Below are 23,318 nucleotides of genomic sequence, written 5' to 3'. Positions count from 1 at the left end.
TAGAGGCTCAGGGAGGACTTGAGAATACGACCTACAGGGAATGTGGAAGCGGAGGAGGGGACACGAATATGGAAACACGAACCTGGAAAGGACACAGGGGAATGGAGCCATGAGGGGACGTGGGCGCATGGAAAGCGTGTGGCAACAACACCGAGGGAAAGTGGAGACGGGTGGACGCAGATATGGAGGGGACGGGAAACGCCGGCAAGGAGAGAACGCGGCCGCACTCGGGGGGGACTCCGAGGCGTAGAACAGGGGCACGGCGATTTGGAGAGGAGGAAGAAGGGAGATCTGGCGGGGAAGTGAGTATCCCCGGACAGCGGAAGAGTTCAGAGGCCGGAGGACGTCCTCGCAGCGCAACCTTTCCCCTAGTTCCCCGCCACGCCCCCTTCACCAAGTCCTTTTCCCCTCCAGCCCCAGGTCCCGCCTCTCTCCTTAGGCTCAGCTTCCCATTGGCCTCCTCCATCCGGCCCTCTGATTGGTTCTCTATCGGGGCGGGGAAATAAGACCGCGGGGGTTGACTGGCTGGCCGCGAGGCGCGCAGGCGCAGAGAGAAACGAGGGCGGTGTCGGAGGGAGGGGCCGCGGGTGCCGGCTGACCCAGCAGTGGCTGCGGCGGGAAGATGGCGGAGCTGCGCGCGCTCGTGGGTGTCAAGAGGGTCATCGACTTCGCGGTGAAGGTGACCGGTACCCCTTCTCCCACTTCCCTGAGCCCCGCGGCCTTGCGCTTCCGGGGTCGCGAGCGCCCACTGTGTGGGAATCTTCTCACAGCCTCTGATCTCTGCCGCTCTTCCCCAGCGTCAAAGTCACACCTGGGGGCAAAGATCAGGGGCTGCGGGGTTCTGACACCCACCCCTTTCAAGTCACGGACCATTTCCTTTTCCTCGCTCTGGACTCACTTTCCAAATAACTGTGCAAAGCGAGTTACTTTATGTCTTACTGTAGGAGCCACAGTCGCTTTTTAACACACGGAGAAACTGAGGCACAAAGAGGTCATTCAGCTAGAAGGTGCAGAGCCGAGAATCCTGCCCAGACCCTCTGATTCCGCACTCGGACTCGTGTATCGCGCACGAGCCGAGCTTTCACCCGATAGGCTCCATTCCCTGTTCGATTACAGTACACCCAATGTACTATGACCCCATCAGGCAGGCGCCATGGGACACAGGAACATTCACCCTCATAGCCACAGGGTGAGAGAGGAAGCTCTAGCTGGGAAAGGAGAGAGAAGTGTGTGTGTTAGAGAGGAAAGTTCAAAGGGCCAACCTGACTGACCTGGGGGAGTGATCACTTAAGGGGGTTGGGGTGGGCAGCATCCCTAAGGACCAGGCTTGTCCCCAGAGGGAAGCTGGTATGGGCAGAGATGAATCAGACATGGCCCCTCAGTCCACTTTCTCTCAATGCTTGATATAAAATGGTGACCATCAGGTCATGTCTGCTGACCATCAGACTGGGACCTCACCTGTGTCCCCAAGCATTGTCTGGCAGAGGGCCTGGTATCCCAGAGGCGTTAGGGTGGGTGCAGCTGGGCCATTGATAGTGCCCCTGCCAGCTTGGGGAGTGGCATGGGAGGGTATTTATCAGAACAGCTGACATTAAGTGGGTACTTACCATGTGCCCAGAGGCATTCTGAGCCCTTCTCAGAGATGCACCCATTCAGTCCTAACCCCTTTCTGTACCCTCTGTTACTAATCCCAGGGGACAGACAGGAAACTAGTCCTGTGGAGGTTTTGTTACTTGCCAGATCACCCAGCTAGTAGTGGCAGAGTTAGGATGGAAACCCAGGTAGGTCCTGCTCCAGATTCTGCTGTGCCTGTCTCTACTCAGCAGCCACTTGGCCTGATGACACCTCGGGTGGCACAGGACAGGGGTGTTGCCCCCAGCCTGTTTTCAGACATGCTGTCTTGAGGTCCTGGAACCTGACTTCTGATTTCCTCCTACCTCTGCCTGTTCCTCAGTGCCCCTCATTTGGACTCCTGTGGACCCCTGAGCCTCATTGCCTGCCCCAGCCTTGGTCTCCCTGGCCTGAGCTATTGGGATCAGCTCCGTCTCCCTCACCGTGTTTGACACAGCTCTGGTCCCAGCACAGAGCCTGGCACAGGGGTACCTGTGGTGTGTTTGGTGAGAGAACAGACAGCAAAGTGTGAATGCAGAATTGTATCAGTTCTCTTCCTTTCCTCAGACTCAGTGCCGCTTCCCCTCCCTATCCTGTCTGGACGGGTGTGATTATGGCCCTTTTGGAAACAAACAAATGATTCAGATACTGCTAGCCACCTCATCATTGGGCCAGACCAAGCCCCAAGCCCATTCCTACCCCTTGCCTCCCACAGCCCATCTTCTCAGCCCTGTGTCCCCTGCCCCATTGTCCCCTTTCCATCTTCATGGCTCCCGCTGTGCAGGCCTCATCTTGTCATCTGGCTGCAGCACCAGCCTCCCGCCTCCCCCAATTTGGTCTTTCCCCTCCAGCCCATCTTCTCCCAGTCTTAGGGGCCTTTCTGCATCCAGAACTGACCCTGCTCATGACCCTTCTCTGGCTCCCTAGTACCTTCAGGATAAATTCTTGGCTGTTCAGCTGGCATTCGAGACCTTCAGGGCCTGGTTCAGCTATTTCTGTCCCTTCTGGGACCCTCCCTCACCATTTCTGCTTCAACTCCAGTCTGTTCCTCCTCTCCTGATAGACCAGGCTACTTCTTCACTGGGGCCTTTGCCAATGCTCTGCCTTCTCCCTAGGTGCCCTTCCCGCTCCACCTGCCACCCTCCACCTTGGCCTTCCTATCCCTCTCCTATCCTGCTCCATTTCTTTCTTTCTTTCTTTCTTTTGGTACCAGGGGCACTCACCCACTGAGCCACATCCCCAGGCCTTTTATTTTTTATGTTAATAATTTGATGCTAAGTTGCTTAGGGCCTCACTGAGTTGCTAAGGCTGGTTTCGAACTTGCAATCCTGCTGCCTCAGCCTCCCAAGTGTGTCCTGCTTCATTCTGATCCATTGATAATATCAAAAGTTTGTCAACCTCCAGGAAGCCTCCCACCCTACCCTAGGCTACCTTTGTGGGCCCTTGGGCACTCCTGTAGTCGCCTGGGCATGGTCACTGGCCTTCCTCACTCTGGACTGTGATCCTCCATTTGCCCTCTTCCCCAGACTGGCAGCTATCCATGGGGACAACAGGTCTAACTAACCCATCTGTTTCCTGCATTACTCAGTTACCTCAGCTCCTTCAAGTATTTACTCAAAGATCAATTTCTCTGTGTGGTCTTCCCTGATCCCCTCAGAATTACAGCCCCCTCTTTGCTGTACCCACCCCCATACTCTTTATATTTATTACTTTAGCATTTTGTCCACTCTGGAACTTGGAGTTTGGTGTATTTGCTGTGGCACACAGTCTTGGCAGGTTTACTACTCAAATGCTTCAGAGACTTGACTCCCAGATCAGCTTCTTGGTCCACTTCCTGCTGCGTAGCCTTGAGGAAGTTACTTTCCACAATGGACCTCATTTCCCCCTCTGTACAATGGGGATAATGGTAGTACCTGTTTGATTGGTCATAGTGAAGATGGAGTATGCTCTTAGAACAGCACCTGACACAGTTTGTGTTGACTGGCACGCAGTGGCTACTGTCACTATTGGTAGTGTATTTACACTTATTCAAAATATAACCCATGTTCTGTTCAGCATGTGTGTGTGTATGTAGGCTATTAATAGCCAATTGGCAACCATTGATTCCCAGCCCTGGCCACAAAGCCAATGGAGTTTAACCCTCAAGGCCTCTTTTAGGGGCCCAGGAGAGGTGAAGCTGGGGTAATTTTATATTCATAATTTGGGCTTCATTTTATATTTATTGACTGTGGTACTGGGGATTGAATCCAGTAGCTCTACTACTGAGCTACATCTATAGCCCATTCTTTTTTTTGAGACAGGGTATTGCTAAGTTGCCCAGGCTAGCTTCAAACTTGCAATCCTCCTGCCTCAGCCTCCTGAGTCACTCTGAGGCCTCGAACAATGCTAGGCAGGTGCACTACCACTGAGCTACATTCCCATCTGGGACTCATTTTCTCAGAGGACCTGAAAGGATAGGAACTTGAGGCCCAGAGAACCTGTTTCCAACTTGGGCCCACCAGCCCACCCTCTCCCACTTCCTGGTGAGATTGCACCTTGGCTTCCTACTTCTTTCCACTCCCCACACTGTGCCCCCTGCCTCCTCCTCCGCCAGGGCACACAGGCCCCCTCCTCAGGATCTTCTCCATTTGCCCCAACTCCCTTGTTGAGGGTCCAAAGCCCCAACTGTAGCAGGGCTCGCTAGCGATGGTCCCCACATGGCCTTGCTATTCTGCTTGCTCTGTGTCCCAGGTTCCTACCATGCTTGACAGCAGAGGCTGGAGGACAGAACCAAATGAGCCCTTGCATCGTGTCCAGACTCAGGAGGAGCCATAGAACCACACGGTCTAAACCCCTGTCAGATATGGTGGCATAAACCTAAAGGCTGGCTCTCTAAGGTCACCTCAGCCTCTTTTCCCACCCTGCTCCAAGACAACCTTGGGGTCAGGCCCCTAGTCCTGCCACCTCCTTGCCATGTGACCTTGGGCAAGACACTTTGCCTCTGTACCTTAGTTTCCCTGCCCTAAAATGAGCCTGGTAATGGCAGTGACCAACCTCCCAGGAGGGCAGGACAGGGACGTGAGTTAATGCATGCGGACACTTGGGGCATTGCCTACAAGGATTGTGGATCATGGCTGTTTTTGTTGAAGGTCAGTACATTGGCCCCCTTAAGAGAAGCCTAGAAACACTGCTGAATCTTCTGCCTCGGGTTCTTAGACACCTTTACTTAAAACAACACAAGGCCTCAACTCTCCGTCTTTCCACAGAGCTCCAGGGCCTGTCAGTTCCACCTTCAAAATCCTCTCCAGTCCATCTACCTCTCCGTCTCCACTGTCACGGAGGTGATAGCCACTGTCTTCTCTTAAGCCAGTGCCTAACAGCTTCCCGACTGTCTCTTGTCACCTTCCAGTTTCCTCCAAGAATTCAGAATGACCTTGTGAAAACTCCAGTTGACCCGGCCGCCCCTTTGCTCTGCCCTGTGGTCTATGGGACCAAGGCCCAGCTCCTCGCCTGCCTCCCAGGCCTGCCCGATTGTGTTTGTCGCCTGTGGCTATGGTGGCAAGATGACACCACAAGCTATTCCCTTACAGTCCTGGAGGCCCCAAGTCCAAAACCAGTTTCCTGGGTTGAAATCAAGGTGTCCACAGAGCTGCATTCCTCTGGAGGATCCAGCAGAGCCCATTCCTCACCTTTTCCAGCTTTTGGAGACCACCTCCTGCCTTGGTGGGAGGCCCTTCCTCCACCTGCAAAGCCAGCAGTGGGGCATCTTCTGGCCTTTCTCTGACTCAGACACTCACTCAGCACCCTCTTTCACTTCCAAGGACCCTTGTGATCATATGTGGGTTCACCCAAGTAATCCAGGCTAACATCCCATCTCAAAGCCCTGAATTTGGTCCTATCCATAAAGAGCCTTTTGCCATATAAAATCTCATTCACAGGTTCCAGGACATGGACAACTTTGGAAGGTCATTACTGTACCTGTCACAATGATCCAGCCCCTGCTGGCCTCTCTAGCCTGATGGCATTCTGCTTCCCATTTGGCCACACTAGTCTCCTTTGACTCTACAAATCCTCTCTGTACCTTCCTACCTCAGGGCCTTGGCACCCGCTCCTGCCATCCCTTGTCCCTTGAACTCCACTGAGTTAGCCTTGTTCATCTTTCAGATCACAGCCCGAGTACCTCTGCTCCAGTGTGGCCTTCCCTAGGTCAGTCCCATCACCCTCTCTTACCTCCCTGGACGCGGCAATGTCAGGAGATACAATGGGCCCAGGTACACGTGACAGACCCCTGCTGACTGACCGCGTGACCCTCAGCCAGATGCTTCACCTTGGAGCCTCAGTTTCCCCATCTGCACAGGGGATGATGACAGCTGCCCCGCTCTGGGCTGGGCCAGGATGAGGGTCTTAGGGTACGTGCAGCGCTGAGAGGAGGGCTCGTGTGCTGCATGGTGCCCAGTGATGTCTGACTGCACGCAAGAGGACCAGCGGGCCGGGACGTGGCCCCGAGGAGCCCAGCCCAAGCCCTGGACTGAGGAGGACTGCTCACTTTCAAGTAGAGCCTGTGCAGATGTGACGTAGTCCCAGATCCTGATTTCCTGGGGTGTCCAGGGGGCCCAAATGCCATCTCGAGAGTCCTTGTGCTAGAGTGGCTGAGGGATGTCTGACTCACAGAGAAGGCCGCCTGCAGACAGGCAGGGATGAAGTGAGGTAGCGCGGGGACCTGGAGGGGCAGGGAGCAGATTCTCCCTGGAGCCTCCAGAGCGCCGTGCCCTCCCTGCCTCCACCTTGATCTCAGGCTGCTCTTGGACTTCTGGCCTCCAGAACTGGGAGCTCCCAGTTCACACTGCAGCCCTGCTCCCTGTCCTCGTGCACAGCAGTGACCCAGAGTGCCATGCAGGCAGCATGTGGCCCCGCTCAGTGCCGATGAGCCACATGGGGAGAGGGGCGAGTGGGCCTCTCTGGCCACTGGCCTCGCCTTCAGTGCTGGTGTTCTCTAGATCGGGTGGAGACTACACGTGTGTGATAAGATGTAGAAGGGTGGGACATGTCGTAGTGGTGTGCATGGCAAGGGTGAGACATGTCTGCAGAACGTGGCACTAGGGGTGTTTGCGTGCAGCGTGTGGGTGGGCCTTTCTGAACTCGGGGTGTTGCAGATGCAGCTCTCCCTGTGGGCAAAAGCAAACAAAACGTGAGAAACACTCTGCCAGGCCCGAGGACCAGAGGCACAGTAGTGATGATCACGTGGGGTGTCCCCGGTGCTCAGGAAGGTCTGAATGAGGGACGGTCACCTGTCCTCACCTGCAAATTCTAACCCTGCCTTGGAGCTGTGTGACCCTGGACAAGGAGCCCCTGCCCCTTCCTGGGCACTGTTGTCCCCATCTAGCCCATGAGAGGGTTGGTGCCCAGATCCTAGCCTGCTTCCCTAACCTTGCCCTTCCCTCCTGCGGGGCAGATTCGGGTGAAGCCCGACAAGTCGGGCGTGGTCACTGATGGTGTGAAGCACTCCATGAACCCCTTCTGCGAGATCGCAGTGGAGGAAGCTGTGCGGCTCAAGGAGAAGAAGCTGGTGAAGGAGGTGATCGCTGTCAGCTGTGGCCCCTCACAGTGCCAGGTGTGCAGGGTCGTTGGGAGGGGCCTGGACCCCTGTGTCTGAGGGACGAGGGTCTTGGGTCCAGGTTCCTAGGTCCTACTCGTGACAGAAGCCACACTAGTCTCTGTGTCCCTGGCAGGAGACCATCCGCACGGCTCTGGCCATGGGAGCAGATCGAGGCATCCACGTGGAGGTGCCAGCTGCGGAGGCGGAGCGCTTGGGTCCCCTGCAGGTGGCCCGGGTCCTGGCCAAGCTGGCTGAGAAGGAGAAGGTGAACCTGGTGCTGCTGGGCAAGCAGGTTGGTGAGGCCAGCTCTTCCCCAGTCCCCTGGGCCCACTGAGGATGGGGGTGGGAGATGAGGATGGGGGTGGGAGATGAGTCTGCTGGTGGCCCGGGAGTTCGCACATTCTGGGTGGAGCAGCTTGGCACTGGGCCATCTCCCTGACAGAGCTGGAGCAGAAGAGGGCAGGTCACTCTGGGTGTCCTACAGATCCCTCGGAGCCCTCTAGAGCGAGGCAGAAGCTCCAGACACGGAGGTTTTGGCACCGGAGTGAGAACAAGGCCAAGGAGGAGTAGGGCGAGGCCAGTGGAAGTGGGGGAGGAAACAGGAGGGATGGCACCCACTCTGGCCTGGTAAGTGGGGGAACCCCAGAAGATCCTGTGACCAAGACAGGTAGAATGACAGCCAGGGACATCTGGGGGACACACGGGTACAGCCTCAGGAGAAGGGCCCGGGCTTGACACAGCCTTGGGCCTTTTGTAGGGCACCAGGGAGCCGTGGGGGGCCTGTGAGCAGCAGGGAGTGGGACCAGCTCGGTGCAGAAAGCCCCGAGGAGTGCGCTGGGGGTCGTGCTCAGCTGAAGCCCGAGAGCGTTCAGCTCAACCGTTCCCTCGGGGTCCCAGGGACATGGCTTTCCTTTTGGTAGCTTCCTCATCTACCCCTTTGACATACACCTGGTGGCCTTACCCCGGGGAGGTGGGGAGCAGAGCTGGCGAGCAAGGGCAGCGGGGAGTAGGAGAGAGGACTGGGGCGTGGCTGCTGAGAAGGAAGGTCAGAGGCTGAAGTGAAGCTGGGCACAGAGGCTGGAGATGGAGCTGGGCTCCTGGAGTGGGGGACGGGGTAGCCCTGGGAAGAAGAGGAGGCAGACAGGTCCTGCCAGCCCTGCGGAAATCCATAGAGAACAGACAGCTGACCCACAAAGAGAGGAGGCAGAGTGCAAATGAGGCAGAGGCCATCTGAGAAGCTCTGCCCAGGTTCCACGTCCGTTCCCAGGCACATGTTGGCAATCTGCTCTGTTGAAGCCTGTGCATTTTCCGTGGATCTCACTCAGTTCCTGGGGCCAGGGCCTCAAGTCAGACTAACTGGTCAAGGTGCTTTGATCCAGGCAGCTGAATCGCACCTCCGGCCAGCCTTAGCCAAATAGCCAATCTCTTAGCTTGTGTAACTCACGTCGCTGCAGCTTGATCCAGGGTCACCTGTTAGTGCTCGGCTCTGTTCTTCTGCCTCTGCTTCCGTCCGCATCTCCAGCTCACATCCCACTAAGAGACCCCAGCAGAAAGAAGAGAGCCTCTTCCCCAAGTGCTCCAGAGAGCTCCCTGGGCTGACTCCTCACTGGCCCAGCCTGAGACATGTACCCGTGCCTGAACCAGTCACAGGGGCCAGGGATAGATGGCTCTCATTGGTCCAGATCTTGCCTGTCCAACTTCCCGTGGGGGCTGGCTCGGGGCCAGGCTCCTGGAGGCTCAGTATCTGTGCAGAGGTTTTAGCACCGAATGCTGGGTGACGCCCGTGTTCCTGGATAAACCATGCGAGGGGACTGTTCTAGACCAGGAGTCAGCACACCATGGCCCACAGCATTGCCTGTTTATTTTGTGAATACAGTTTTGTTGGAACACCCACACACATTCATTTACATATTACCTGCCCCTGCTTGTGCGATGCACAGGCAGAGTTGAATGGTTGTGACAGAGACTGTAAGACTCACAAAGCCTAAAATGTTTAGAAATACAGGAAAAGTTTGCTGACCCCTGTTCTAGACAGAGGCCTGAATGGGCATGAGAGGCTCCGCTGATCGTCAGTCTTCTCTCTCTCCGCACTAGGCCATCGATGATGACTGTAACCAGACAGGGCAAATGACAGCTGGACTTCTGGACTGGCCACAGGTGGGACTGGGTTGGGGAGCACAGCTGAGGGCCTCATCCCAGCTCAGCTTGCCTCAGGGCCTTTGCCCTTGCCGTTCCCTCCTCCTCAGACACTGTCTGCTCAGATAGCTGCATGGCTTCCTCACTCCCCGCTTTTGGGTCTCTGCTGTCCATCCTACATGAAATACTCAGGTCCCCTCGGCCCTGTCTCTAGTTCCCATCTGTGGCAGTACCATAGAAGTGAAAACGGCAAAGTACTTCTAAATTTCTCACAGCCACATTAAAAATGTAAAAAGAAACAGACAAGCCAGGCACAGTGGCGGACGCCTGTAACCCAGCAGCTCAGAAGCTGGGGCAGGAGGACGGCAAGTTTCAGCCCAGCCTGGGCAACTGAGTGAGACCCTGTCTCAAAATAAAAAATAAAAAGGACTGGGGGTGTGGGATGTAGCTCAGGGGTAAATTACCTCTGGTTCAATTTCCAGGATCAATAACAGAAAAGAAACACATGACGTATTCTGATGTTTTATATAGCCCCATCATATGTATAATACTATCATTTCTACACATAACCAATGTAAGAATAGTGAGATATTTTGAGTTCTTTTTTGTTCCAAATCTTCAAAATCCAGGGTGTATCTTATATTTGCACCACATTTCAATCCAGGTGCTGAGTGTTCATCAGAAATACTTAATTTGAATTCCTAGCACGCAGTGGAAAAGGTAGGTCCACATGCCCATGTGTTCCAAGCAGACTGAGGTTTCCCAGTAGCTGCGCGAGGCCTCAGGGCCTTCACGCAGCTCTGCTGAGACCTTGCACTCACAGTGACCTGCACACGTCTAAAGCGTACAGTTTGACAGGTTTTGACACGGGATGCACACCTCTCCACACTTGAGATAATGTATCAAATGTCAGTTTTTAAGTTAAAATTAATTAAACGAAATCTGAAGTTCCATTCCTCAGCTGTATTAGCTGCATTTCTCAGGTTCTGTAGCTCCCGGGGCCAGTGTGACCAGAAGGAACAGCACGGGTCTTGACCACCCCCTGAGAGCAGCCCCTGAAGCCTCCTCCTCCCTGGTCACTGGCCATGCTCCTTGCTGAAGTGCATGCTCCCAAGGCCAGGGGCCATTGGTGTGTTCACAGTGTGTCCCCAGAGCCTGCCCCACAGGGGCACTGGAGAGGCTGCTTCTGTGACACCCAGACTGTCACCTGAAGATGGATCTGGTGCGTGAGTGAAGGAGAGAGCAGGCTTACTGAGCAGAGGCCTGCGGGTCTGTCAGCCAGCAGGGGAGGAAAGGTGGATTCAGGACTGAGGGACACAATGGCCTCCGCCGAGGATAGGATCCCAGAGGGCCATTTAAGGTCCAGAGTGAGCTCACTGTGTTCTGCTTGGGACCTCATGGAGCCCCTGGGGCACTGGTTGCCCGTTTCTGGATTTGGGGTGACAGGCTTGTTATTCATCTGAGGCATGATGGCTTAACACACGAGAACTACCTGGAACACAGCTCAGCACGTGGTACACACTCGCTGTCGTTAAGGTCGGGAGACCCAGGGACAGGTCCAGGGGAAGCAGACGCCCTCCCTGGACTTCTGAGGCCCCTTCTGTGGCTCCCTCCCTGTTTGTGCCCTGTGGGTCAGTGTGGGTCACTGTCTTTCGCGTCTTCTTCCTGACTGCTCGGCAGCACCGTGGCGCACCCTGCTGACGACCGCGCTCCCCGCGGCTTGGACTAAGCTTGCCTGCTCTCCCACACCCTCCCTTCCCAGGGCACGTTTGCCTCCCAAGTGACTCTAGAGGGGGACAAGTTGAAAGTGGAGCGGGAGATTGACGGAGGCCTGGAGACCATACGCCTCAAGCTGCCGGCGGTGGTGACCGCTGACCTGAGGCTCAACGAGCCCCGCTATGCCACACTGCCCAACATCATGGTGAGCACTTGGCCGGCGGGTCACTGGGGGCCTGGGAATGGTGCCTCTGTCATGGTCGGATGGAGGAGGGAAGGACCCCAGGGACCACTCACCCAGAGGAAGGGATCACCTGGTCATCGTGGCTAAGAGTGGGCTCTCTCGTTATCTCTGCTAGTGGTGAGGTGGACACTGGGCTGTTCTGCGTTGCATTGTTGTCCCCACCAATAGAAAGATTCGCTCGGCAACAGAAAAGGTCCTCCTTGTCGTTCCAGCCAGTGGAAAATGTTACTGGGCTGTCTTGGCCAAAGAAAGAGGATCCTTGCAGTCATCTTGGTTCACTAGGGAAGTTACCATGTAGGCCATCTTGGCTAACAAGGAGGGCTCATGGGGTCTCTTAGCCAGCAGGACAAGTTCTCTGTGTCATCTCAGCCGACAGAGAAAGCTCAGGGCATCATCTCAGCCAATGGGAAGGGTTCCACCCGTCATCCTGCCTAAAGTCCATTGAACCATTATTGCCAAAAGGACGGGTATCGTGGGTGCATTGTGGCTGTGCAGGGCTCCCCAGGGCGGCTCATGGAGAGTGCTGCAGGAGTCCAGCCTCCCAGGAACTGCCACCCAGACGAGGCCCAGGAGAGGGTGTATGTGCCGGCCTGCGGGGAACGGAGGTCCAGTCACTAGGAACGGGTCTGCAGCTGGAGCTGCCCTGGGCCAGGCTGGGGGAGGTGGAGCGAGGACTGCAGCAGCCCCTGAGCCAAAGCTCCCATGTGCAGAAAGCCAAGAAGAAGAAGATCGAAGTGATCAAGGCCGGGGACCTGGGCGTGGACCTGACTTCCAAGATTTCTGTGGTCAGCGTGGAGGACCCACCTCAGCGCACGGCTGGTGTCAAGGTGGAGACCACTGAGGACCTGGTGGCCAAGCTGAAGGAAGTGGGGCGGATTTGAGCCCTCTCACTGAAAATCAGCAATAAAACCATGACCCTCTTAATGCCTGTCTCTGTTACCTCATTCCCTGGAGCCCTGCTCTCTGATGCATTCAACAAACATTTACTTAAATCTCCTATGTCCCCGGCCCTGTGCTGAGCGATTCAGGAGGCCAGGTGAGTCATGTACAGTCCCTGCCCTTGAGATGCCTTGGTCCTGAAGAGACATACTGGCAAAGGCAGCTGTAATACGGGGTGACGGGTGCTGGATGCGGAGACACCTAGCTGGGACACTCGGCCTGCCTGTGGGGTCAGAGAGCTTCCCAGGGAAATAACATCCAAGCTGAGTGTTGAAGGAATTTATCAGCGAGGTCCGTGAGGACTCTGATCTGCAGAGTGCTCACTGGGCCTCCCGGTCCCAGACCCCTGTGGAGACTTGGAACACAAAAAGGATTGATAATGGAGGCTCTGGCTCTGGTCAGAGGCCGGCCAGCAAAAGCTCATTCAGGGACAAAGAGCCCAGGGCTTACAGTAAGGTTTATTGCTTTCAAATCCTCACTCTCACCTTTACCTGCTCTGAAGCCTTGGGTGAGTTACTTCCTGTCTGAACTTCAGTTTCTTCACCTAGTGGGCCCAAAGACTGGTAACAGCATGGGGTCTTGGTTGAGGGCTTGGGTTCTGGATCCCAAGACCTGGGTTCAAATCCCTGCTAGGACCAGTGTCTGGCTCCAGGGGGACCGGAGGGAGGCACCACTCCCTGAGACTGGGTTTCTTCTTTCGTTGGATAGAATTACTAATACCTTGTTCTGTCTCTCCCCCACCCCTGCCACAAATAACAAACCCCGAAACTTGGTGGCTCAAAACAGACAGTTCATTCTGCTTACGAATCTGAAGTTTAGACAGACTCAGCAGCTCTCAACTCCATGCAGCATCAGCCAGGGTGGCTGGGACTCCTGACCCAAGAGGACTGTTGCTTGGGGGCCTCAGCCAAGGCTGTGACCAAGGGCCTCGTCCATGGGGCCCTTGCAGCATGGCGCCTGGGTTCCGAGAGGGAGCATTCTGTGTGGTACAGGAAGAGGAACTAACCAGGCTCTAGAAGCAGGAAGTGGCCCCGGTTCACTTTCTCTGCACCTTGTTTTCTTTCTTTTCTCTTGGTAGTGGGTATTGAACTCAGGGGGCTTTGCCACCGAGCTACATCCCCAGCCCTTTTTATTTTATTTTGGGACAGGGTTTCACTAAGTTGCTGAGGCTGGCCTTGAACTTTAAAAGCTCTTTCCTCAGGCTCCTGAGTCACTGGGATTACAGGTGTGGGCCGCCACGCCAGGTTCTCTGACTTCTCTTGATCTAGCAATGACAGCCTACTCAGATCCAAGGGAAGGATCATAGACCTCCCTTCTTAATGGCAGGAGGGTCAAATTTGCACCACTTTAAGCTACAAAGCATACATCATGGAGTTTAAAGAAAAAAAAAACAAAAAACCCTTAGGTAGCACTTCTAAAACCACACCTGACACAGAAAATGCTCAACAAGTATTATTGCCATGATTATTATCAGCATGGCAAGGATTATGCCAGGTCTCAGAGGACTGGGAGCTGAACCCAGTTTGGGGTGGTAGGAAAGCTTTGGGAAGTAATGAGCCTTCTGACCAGCCTGGGCCCAAGTCCAGCTTCTTTCTCGGGCTGTGCAACCTCTTGCAGGTCCCTTGTCCTCTCTGAGCCATAGTTTCCTGGTCTGTAAAGTGAGGATCAAGACTCCAAGCTCAGTGGGCATTTAGAAGGGTTCAGCTCAATATGCATGGGAAGAATTCAGCATGGTTCCTGGCACAACATAAATGGTAATTATTATTATGGTTCTTAATAAGGTAAGACCTGAAGGACAAGTCATGGTTTGCCAGATTGAAGGGGTGTGGGGAGTGAGTGATAGCATTCCAGGTAGAGGAAATAACACAGGCGAAGACTGGGAAGTGAGGAGTGGCATGGGCCTGGTGGCAGCTTCAGAGTGGGTGCTGGACTGGGGAGGAGTGGCTGTGTCTGCCGAGGAGCTTGGACATCTCCAGAGGGCACTGGGGAGCCAGGCAGGGCTGAAAGCAGGGGAGAGCAGCGTCAGTTCTGGGAGTGGAAAGACCCTCAGGTGGACTGGAGGGGACAGTTAGAAAGGACAGGACTTCCTGCACTGGGGCCTGGGCAGTGAGATTCAAGATGGAACCATCCTGGAGGTGGAGAACCGGGGGAAGATGCTGCGTAGAGGCAGGTGCGGGACTTGTGAGGGCCTGGAGGATGCAGAAATCCACTCTGTGGGTCTCTGGAGAGGCAGGTAGCAACCAGAGACTTGAGAGGAACAGGGAGCAGAGGCCAGAGGCTGGGGAGGAGGAAGTCAGCCCAGGGGAGGCCATCAGAGGTGAGGCTCTCCAGCAGGTCACCTCTTCCCTCTGGAAGCCTTCCTGGATTTGCCCCATGTTTGCTACCTCCTTTCCAGCTAGGACTTAGTTCTCTTCCCCCTTCCCCTGGGGCTAGGGCATGCAGGGGTCAGGCTGGGTTTCCCCACAGGCATGGCCAGCCTATGGGGACAAGTAGGGTGGGGTGGGTGGCTCAGCCACAGTTCGGCCTGAGGGACCCTGGCACCTCCTGCTGGGTCTGGTTCCCTTCCCCGCCCAGGAAGTAAGCTACCAGTCCTGTTGGACTTGTCCAACCCGGGGGAGGGACCGATGCAGGCCCTGGGTCTCCCTCCATTGTCCTCTTGGGGGTGCGGCCAGCACCATGGACACCCTGCAAGCTCTGCCGCTCTTCCTCCTCCTGGGTAAGTTCCTGTCTTGACCCCCTCCCCACCAGGCCCCTTCCTAGCAGCCTCTCCCAATGCCCACCCTTCCTACCCTCCTCTGCAGTCTCTCAGGTAAGGATCCTTGCCCTCGGAGCCACTTCTGGACTTCAGCAAACCAACTTTACCTCTGCCTCCTCCTTGGACTCAGCTGGCTCCTCCCATGGACTGGGTTCAAAAGTTCCCCCTATCAAACCCCCCAGCCAGAACTCTCCAGATCAGTCTCTGGGTTCACAAGCCTCTGCTGAAATTCCAGATTCCAACTGGTTTCCTGAGGCCCTAAATTCAAATGATGTGTCTGGATCCATTTGGTCAAATGTTTCCGCTGAGGGTCCACATTTGAGCCCCCATCCCATCTTCTCTGAGATTCCTGGTTCGGAAGTGCTTCCTGATAGGTTGGATTCCCCAGTTCCTGCCAAAGGTCCTCCGCCTTCCTTCTCTGATAAGACCACAGCTTCAAACATTGCTGCTCAAATTTCTGATACCCAAGTGCCCGTTGAGGCCCCAGATTCAAAACTTCCCACTGAGAATCTGGACCTTGAATTCTCTGCCCAGAGCTCCCAATCCCAAGTTCCTTCAGAGACCTACTCCACAGCAAATTTCCCCCAGCAGGTTGGGGGGCCTCTTGCTGTGCTGGTGGGGACTACCATCCGACTCCCCCTGGCTCCAGCCCCCAGCCCTGGGCCCCCTGCCCCTCTGGTGGTTTGGCGAAGAAGCTCCAAGGTGCTGGCAGCTGGGGGCTTGGGGCCAGGGGCTCCTCTGATCAGCCTGGACCCTGCACACAGAGACCGCCTGAGATTCGACCAGGTCAGAGGCGGGCTGGAACTTGTCTCTGCCCAGTTAGATGATGCTGGGGTCTACACCGCTGAGGTCATCAGGGGAGGGGTCTCTCGGCAGATTCAGGAGTTCACGGTCAGTGTGTATGGTAAGTGGGCCCTGCAGTCATGAGCACAGACTGCTCTGAGACATTTGGTACATCACTACTGTTCCAAGGATGCTTACTCCCGAGAGGGACAGGGGCCAAGACAGAAGTGCTGAGGAAAGTTGGACCTGGATCAAGACTGGGACAGGGAGGACCTGGACCCCTGGGTCTGAAGAAGGAGGACTGGGGCCTGGACTCCTGGTTCTGAGGGAGGAGGGACTGGGGACTGAACCCCTGTGTTGGAAGGAGGAGACAGCCGACCCAAACTCACGGGACAAGAAGAGGAAAGGGAAAGGATGGATACCCAGACTCCTGGGTCTAAGAGGAGGCAGTGGTGGGTGGCGAAGTTCTGAGTACAAGGGAGTGGGTGCTGGGGTCCTGGCTCCTGGACGGATCCTAAGGGCATTGTCTTTCTTCAGAGCCCATACCCAAGCTGTCTGTGCAGCCAGAGACCCCAGAGACGGAGGAGGGGGCGGCGGAGCTCAGGCTGCGCTGTGTGGGCTGGAAACCAGGCCATGGGCAGCTGAGCTGGACCAGGGACGGCCGCACCCTGAAGGCCACGGACCCTGAAGGAGCAGAGTCGTCCCGGATCCGCGCAAAGGGCGACCAGCTGCTCATCGCTCGCCCTGTGCGTAGCGACAACGCGCGGTACGCCTGCCGCGTCCGCAGCCCCTTTGGCCACGCGGAGGCTGCGGCCAATGTCAGCGTCTCCTGTGAGTGGGGCTGCCCTGAGTCGGTCAGGAGTCAGTCTGGAACCCCTGGAGAGAACAGGGCTAGTGGCCTAGTCTCGGGAGTCCTGGAGGAGCCCAATCCCGACTCTCTCTTCCCTCAGATGGTCCGGATCCGCCGGTCATCACCGTCTCCTCGGATCGCGACGCCGCCCCGGACCTGTATGTCACCGCGGGCAGCAACGTGACCTTGCGCTGCACCGCCGCCTCGCGGCCGCCGGCCGACATCACGTGGAGCCTGGCCGACCCGGCCGAGGCCGCAGTGCCCGCGGGGCCGCGCCTCCTGCTGCCCGCCGTCGGGCCAGGCCACGCGGGCGCCTACGCCTGCCTCGCCGCGAACCCGCGCACCGGCCGCCGCCGCCGCTCGCTGCTCAACCTTACGGTAGCAGGTGAGAGGCCGGGGTGCCACAGCAGGGTGGGCGGGGTCTGCGAGGGCCAAAGACCCCGCGTGAATGGGGCGGGGCCCGCTGTGGGGCGGGGGCGGAGATTGCCGGTGGAAGGGGCGGGGACGTCAAGGAGAAAGGGCGGAACCAGCAAGGCGAGACGGCGACCGCGGAATTAAATGGCAGAGTGGGATTAGAAAGGGAAGGGACCAAGCTGCCTGGGCCAGCAAGTGGGTCCAGCGAAGGGAGAAGTTACCAGGAAAAGGAGGTGGAGTCACACGACAAGGGGGCGGGGTCCACGCGAGAGGGCGGAGCTACCTAAGAAAAGGTGAGGCTTCTCGCCGAGTAACCGAGGAGGGGGTAACCTGGCCGAAGGGGGAGCTAGAAGGGAAAGGGCTGGGTTACCTTTGGAAGGACTCAGTGTGTGAAGTTGCACTTTTAGGAAGGGGGCGGTCAGGGAGCTGCGCTCTTAGCGCAGCCGGGAATTACTGGGAACAGGGAGCGGAGTCAGCCAGAGAAAGGGACGGGATTAGCACCCATGAGGCGGGACTAGGGGAAGAAGGGGTGGGGTCTGAGCGCGGAGAGGCGGGGCTAGAGACGAAGAGGAGACTGACTCCATCCTTGATCTCTGCTTCCTCGGCAGATCTGCCCCTGGGGTCCCCACAGTGCTCAGTGGAAGGAGGTCCCGGCGACCGTAGCCTCCGCTTCCGCTGCTCGTGGCCGGGCGGGGTCCCTGCAGCCTCCCTGCAGTTCCAAGGTCTCCCCCGCGGCGTGCACGCAGGACCCGAGCCCTCTGAGCTTCTGGCGGTGGTTCCCGCCCACCCCCGGCTCAGTGGAGTCCCCATCGTCTGCCTTGCTCACCACCTGGTGGCCTCGCGCACCTGCACTGTCACTCCGGGTGAGAGAGGCAGGGCTTTGATGTTTGCAGAGGAGAAAGGGAACTTTCCTTTGGTCCTTTGGGACTGTGGGGCGGGAAGAATCTCTCTTTACTCCAGCAAAGGGTGGAACTTCACTTTCTTTGAAACTAAAGAAGCAACAAAGTTTTTCCTGTACCTCAGGGTGGGGAGGAGGTCGGGACAGGGTTTTCCGCCTAGTCCCAGGAACAGGGAAGTTCCCATATTTAGGAAGAAAGACCAATCTTTTACTTTTATTTTTTCAAAAATTTGAATAGCTGAGCATAATAGACTTCCCAGTACAGGGCCTGATCTATGGCATGTGTTCAATTAAGTGTTTGCTGAGGAAATCAGATATTGAATGAGGGAGTGAATGGGCAGCTCCGCCACAGTGCTGGGTTCACCACTATTTGATGTAACAAAGGACACAGGACTTATTATTCCAGTGGAGGGTACAGTCTTGTCTCCCCTCACCCACCACACCAGTACTGCGGATTGAACCCAGGGTACTCTATCGCTGAGCTATATCCCCAGCCCTTTTTATTTTTTTGTTTTGAGACAGAGTCTATCTAAGTTGCCCAGGTTGGTCTGGAACTCCAGAGTTGCTGGGATTACAGACAGGCCGCAACACACCATGCAGGTCTTTACTCTTAACTGGGCTCCTATTATCTACAGAGGCCCCTAGGGAGGTACTGCTACATCAGCTGGTGGAAGAGACACGGTCAGGGGAGGCAGAGGTGGCCCTGGAGGCCTCTGGCTGTCCCCCACCCTCACGAGCATCCTGGGCCAGGGAAGGAAGGCCCCTGGCTCCAGGAGGCGGGGGTCACCTGCAACTCAGCCAAGATGGGCGGAAGCTTCTCATTAGCAACTTCAGCCTGAATTTGGACCTGGGAAATTACTCCGTGTTCTGCAGTGGAGCACTGGGTACTGGGGTCGACCAGATTACCCTTATTGGTGAGCCCCGCCCATTCCAAGAATCTGCCAATTCAAGTCTCCCAGCTCCTTTCTCACATCCAGGAGTATAGTCCTAAACCCTCCTCCCTCAGCCCTGGGTGCAGGCCCCAGCCTTCCTCCCTCAGACCCAGGAGTCCAGCCCCAGCCCTCCTCCCTGAGGCCCAGGAGGTCAGCTCCCAGCCCTCTTCCCCCAGAAGCAGAAAGCTGGGTCCTTAGCTCCTTCTTCTTTCCAAATCCAGGAATGTAATTCTCCAGACCCTCCAGCCCCGGGATCTAGGAGTCCAGTCCCCTTTCCTTCTCCTCTCTAGATCCCAAGAATCCAGCCACCCCTCCCCCTCATCCCCAGGCCCCTCCATCTCCTCATGGAGGCTACAGAGAGCCCGGGATGCCGCAGTGCTGACTTGGGATGTGGAGCGCGGGGCCCTGATCAGCAGCTTTGTGATCCAGGCACGGACAGAGGGACCTGAACTGGGCAGAGCCACAATCTACGAGGACTGGGTCTCCCTGCTCATCCTGGGGTCTCAGGAGCGCTCAGCTGTACTGCCCCTCCCTCCTCGGACCCCCAGAGCCTGGACCTTGCGCATCCTGCCCATGCTGGGGTCCCAGTCAGGGACTCCATCCCAAAGCCGCGTCTATCAGGCAGGTGAGTTGGGCACCTTCTCCTGGACTTCCTCTTAGAACTCTGACCAGCCATTCTCAGTCTGGGCAGTGGCTCCTCTTCCCCGTCCTAGGGCCTCGTAACAACGTGCCATGACCTGGGTGGCTTGTAACAACGGGCGTTTATTCTCCCACAGCTCCCAGGGCCACAAGTCTGAACTCGAGGTGTCACCAGAGCCACGATCCCTGACACTCTGCTAGAATCCTTCCTTGCCTCTTTCTGGCTTCAGGTGGTGGTGTCCATTCTTGGTGTCTCTTGGCTTGGAGCCACGTCTCTCCAATCTCTACCTCCAGTTTCCTGTGGCCTTCCCCTCCTTGTGTGTCTCTGTTCTCTTCCACCTGAACATTAACCATATTAGATAGGGTCCATCCTCATCTTGACTTGATTACATCTTCTTTGGGACCTTAGTACAAAATGAGGTCACATTCACAGGTACAGAGGGATAAAATTTCAATACATCTTTTTCAGGTGATACAATTCAACTTCTAAGTATTGCTGTGTCTTGGAATTTAGCAGTTGGACCAGTATTTCTCCCCAGTGAGAGCCTGTCCACTCTTATGGCCTTCAATATCAATGCTCAGATGACTCCCAGATGTCACAGCCCAACCCTGACTTCTCTTTCACCTCCAGACCTTGAAAAGGCATCTCCCTACTTGACATCTTCCCCTTGGATGTCTAATTGGCATCTCAAATATCACAAGTCTAAACTCGACCTCTTGGTGTTCCCACCCCCCAAACTGCATCCCCCAAACATGCAATCTCAGTGCTGGTGAATGGCACCACCCCATGCCCAATCCACCCCCTGACAATCCAATTAGGTCAGTTCTCCTTGCAAAGTGCCTTTCCAGTCCATTCTCTTCTTTCCACCTTCACTCTCTCTTGCCTGGACAGCCACAGCTGAATATCTGGCTGTCTTTATACTCTCTCTTGTTCTCCTATAATCTGGTCTCCACAGAGAGGCCAACATGCAAATCAGATCATGATGGTGCTATACTTACACCCACACCTTCCAGGAGTTCTGTAGGACTCTCCAGGATCTAATTTCTTCCTCGGCCTAGCTCCCTTCCATCCACCCTACCCTGTACTGAACACAGAAGGCTCTTCACGACCTCTGAACTTTTGCATTTTCTGTTCCCCCCTCCTAGAACACCCTTCCCCAGGTTTGGCGTGACTAACTCTTAATTCTTCAGATCTCTGCTCAACTGTTACTTCCTTAGTGACCTTAATTCATCACCCTTGCTAAACTTCATTTCCCCTCCCATTTTTTTAATCATTTTTTTCTTCTTCTTCTTAGTCCAATCTGTGGTTGTTATTTGTTGCTCATTTATTTCTCTTCCCCTCCTAGAATTAATCCCCATGAAGACAGGTATCTTGGCCAGTGAATCCTCACCACGTGGCCGAATTGCCAGGCACAGGGTAGTCAGTCATTCAGTCAACATTAAATGAATTGAGAGTGTTGGGGTCCCAATTTCCTGCCATCTGAGGGGCAGAGTGCAAGAGGGCTGGGTTCCGGAATCTTCACATGAAGGATGAGTTATTGGATTAGAAACTTTTCTCCCTTCCATTTGTCTCTTCCAGGCCCCACCTTGGGCTCCGGCGCCATTGCTGGCATCGTCCTGGGCTCCCTATTAGGTTTGGCGCTGCTGGTGGCTCTCCTTCTCCTGTGCATCTGCTGCCTGAGGCGCTTTCGGGGTGAGTGAGGAACCTGCACAGGAGGCGTTCTAGGCCGAGGGAGGGTGACTAGAAAAAGGGAGACCTAATTGAACCAATCAGCGCAGTCCTAGCATGTCCCACCTTCCTACCTCCATGTCCATCAAAGTAAGGTACCGCCTCTCACCCCAGCTCCATTGCTATTGGCTGGGTCAGCATGTTGGGGTAGCCAATCATGTATTCCTATTTATCTGCCTCCTCTCTCAGCAAAGCCTCCAAAGAAAAAGAAGCATACCCCAGCCTTGGCTCCTGTGGTCCTCTCTCCAGAAAAGAAGATGCAGAGTGTGACTCCAGCACAGAACCCACAGCCACTGCCCTTCAAAGTCCCTCTGAAGGACTCTAACCAAATGGGGGCATGCCAAGTGAGTGCAGTTGCCCCCATTTCCTTTCAGAATGGGGGCGGAGCTTGCTTCATACTCAGGGAGATAACAGTTCCTCAGTTTCCCTCTCCAACTTTATTTGTTGGCTTACAAAGTTGATAAAACCTTGATTCTTAAAAAATAAAAAATAAAAAAAGTTGGACAGGACTTACTTTCTGTCCAACTATTATGTATACTAAAAAGTGTGCGTTCCAGTACCTTCTCTAAAGAAGAAGTAGGTGAGACCTCCTTTTATTTTCCATAAAAATTGGGCAAGACGTCCATTTTTTCTCCCTGAGGCAAATGGAATTTCCGTGTTTCCCATAAAATCTGGGTTGCTGCAAGTTTTAGCTCCTTCACAGGTGCTCAGATATTGGGCAGGAGGCAAAGCTAGTTTTTGAAAAGTTTGGGCTAGGCTGGAAAAGCAAGGTGGGTGAGCCATGTCATGCCCAGGGTACCTCCTAAGATCACCCCTACTTTGCTTCTCTTCCAGGCCACCAGCCCCAGTCCCGTCAACTGTCCAGGTGGGAGACCAAGGACCATCCGGGCAGCCACACAGGTGTGATCAGAGCCAGTGTAACTCTCTGCACGGGATATTTGGGGGCAAGGCTCCTGTTTTGTCCCAGCAGCAAGTAGGGCCTGCTATGACTGAGCACAGGACCCTGAAAGTGGACTCCCTGTCTCGTAGCAGAGAAGACTTAACTGTATTTGTAAAATGAGGAACTGAACTCCTGGGAGGCCCTGCAGATCTGAAATGTGGTTTTCACATGCTCAGAGGCCCTGGTGCAGTCAGGCAGGGCGGGTGTGTCCCTCTGAGCTGGAGGGGAGCCTGGCCCGGTTCTCTGAGAAGGTCTCCTATCTACACTTTGCCAGGCCACACCCCTCCCAGCTCCCAGACGTCTTTGTAAAATGGATCAGATCGTGCCCCTCCTCTCTTTAGACCATCCATGGCTACCTGCTGCCCTTTAGATTTTATCTGAGCTCCTCATCTGGACCTTCAAGGCCTTGCGGTCGGCCTGTGGGCCTTTGTCACCCCTTCCCAGGATTACCCCTGCTCCCAGCATGTCTCAGCCACATTTTTCCCTCCAGGTCTTTGTTCCTAGAATTCGCTCCGGGCACTTCTCTTTCCCCGTGTGGTTCATTTATCAACTCTTGGGTAGCCGCTCACTACCATCGGACACCTTTCCCCTTACCTCTCCTTTGGTCATGGGTCAAGTCCCAAAGTCCCTGAACTTTTCCCTCCTCATATGTAAAAACATAATTACGCGTCACTCAGATTCCACCTCTAAACTGAGAACCTCGTGGAGGCACAAACCACATGTTATCTCAGCACTTAGCACAGAGCCTGGCACACAGCAGGCCATCAATAAATTATTTGTTGACTGATAGATGTTTTGGCACCAGTGAAGGGCTGGGCTTGCTGCTGCTGTCTTCTACATGTCAGCAATCTCATGGAGAATTAGGGGTACACCAGTGGGGATTCTCTTGGCTGCAGGTAACAAGATAAATGGGGCAAGACATGCGAGGTAGTTGGCTCACATGCAGGCCATGCATCCTGGAGCCCGGTACCCAGCAGAAAAGCACGCTCCTCACGATCTACCCCACCTCTTGCTAGCCCGACTGGGCTGTGTGCCCATCTCTGAGCCACTTGTGGTGGGAAATGGGCTCTGCTGAGTGGCTTAAGCCAATTAGGGGCCACTGCTGTGATGGGCCAATTTCCAACTCCACAAAGAGAAAGTGGGGGGTGGTAATGATG

At 55.4% G+C, this 23,318-nt stretch overlaps 2 protein-coding genes across 3 annotated transcripts; both read left to right on the top strand.

Annotated features, from left to right (window-relative positions):
• The first annotated feature begins 518 nt into the window (after positions 1-518).
• Positions 519-12,206, top strand: ETFB (electron transfer flavoprotein subunit beta). The gene is made up of 6 exons (XM_079120003.1): positions 519-679; positions 7,043-7,201; positions 7,320-7,478; positions 9,281-9,343; positions 11,085-11,243; positions 11,993-12,206. The coding sequence occupies exons 1-6, from the start codon at positions 623-625 to the stop codon at positions 12,161-12,163; spliced, it is 768 nt and encodes a 255-aa protein (XP_078976129.1). The 5' UTR covers positions 519-622; the 3' UTR covers positions 12,164-12,206.
• An 876-nt stretch (positions 12,207-13,082) lies between these two features.
• VSIG10L (V-set and immunoglobulin domain containing 10 like) lies at positions 13,083-22,486 on the top strand. Of its 2 annotated transcripts, none has more exons than XM_079120000.1 (11): positions 13,083-14,391; positions 14,796-14,937; positions 15,023-15,880; positions 16,297-16,590; positions 16,710-16,994; positions 17,632-17,886; positions 18,557-18,835; positions 19,182-19,478; positions 21,072-21,185; positions 21,411-21,565; positions 22,056-22,486. In XM_079120000.1, the coding sequence occupies exons 2-11, from the start codon at positions 14,898-14,900 to the stop codon at positions 22,125-22,127; spliced, it is 2,649 nt and encodes an 882-aa protein (XP_078976126.1). In that variant the 5' UTR covers positions 13,083-14,391; positions 14,796-14,897; the 3' UTR covers positions 22,128-22,486. The 2 variants fall into 2 exon arrangements, with proteins under 2 accessions (XP_078976126.1, XP_078976127.1); XM_079120001.1 differs by having other exon boundaries at positions 13,083-14,538.
• The last annotated feature ends 832 nt before the right edge of the window (positions 22,487-23,318 follow it).

Source organism: Sciurus vulgaris, assembly GCF_902686455.1.
Source record: "Sciurus vulgaris genome assembly, chromosome: 17".
NCBI classification, from domain to species: Eukaryota; Metazoa; Chordata; class Mammalia; order Rodentia; family Sciuridae; genus Sciurus; species Sciurus vulgaris.
The sequence above is the reverse complement of the archived record's forward strand: the minus strand, read 5'-3'. Positions and strand labels throughout refer to the sequence as shown.

Excerpts from the sequence above, each read along its gene's own strand:
- ETFB (XM_079120003.1), top strand. The coding sequence starts at position 623 with ATGGCGGAGCTGCGCGCGCTCGTGGGTGTCAAGAGGGTCATCGACTTC. Across the intron at positions 680-7,042 it reads TCATCGACTTCGCGGTGAAG|ATTCGGGTGAAGCCCGACAA; the intron begins GTGACCGGTACC and ends CCTGCGGGGCAG. Across the intron at positions 7,479-9,280 it reads TGGTGCTGCTGGGCAAGCAG|GCCATCGATGATGACTGTAA; the intron begins GTTGGTGAGGCC and ends TCTCCGCACTAG.
- VSIG10L (XM_079120000.1), top strand. The coding sequence starts at position 14,898 with ATGGACACCCTGCAAGCTCTGCCGCTCTTCCTCCTCCTGG. Across the intron at positions 14,938-15,022 it reads GCCGCTCTTCCTCCTCCTGG|TCTCTCAGGTAAGGATCCTT; the intron begins GTAAGTTCCTGT and ends CCTCCTCTGCAG. Across the intron at positions 19,479-21,071 it reads AAGCCGCGTCTATCAGGCAG|GCCCCACCTTGGGCTCCGGC; the intron begins GTGAGTTGGGCA and ends TGTCTCTTCCAG.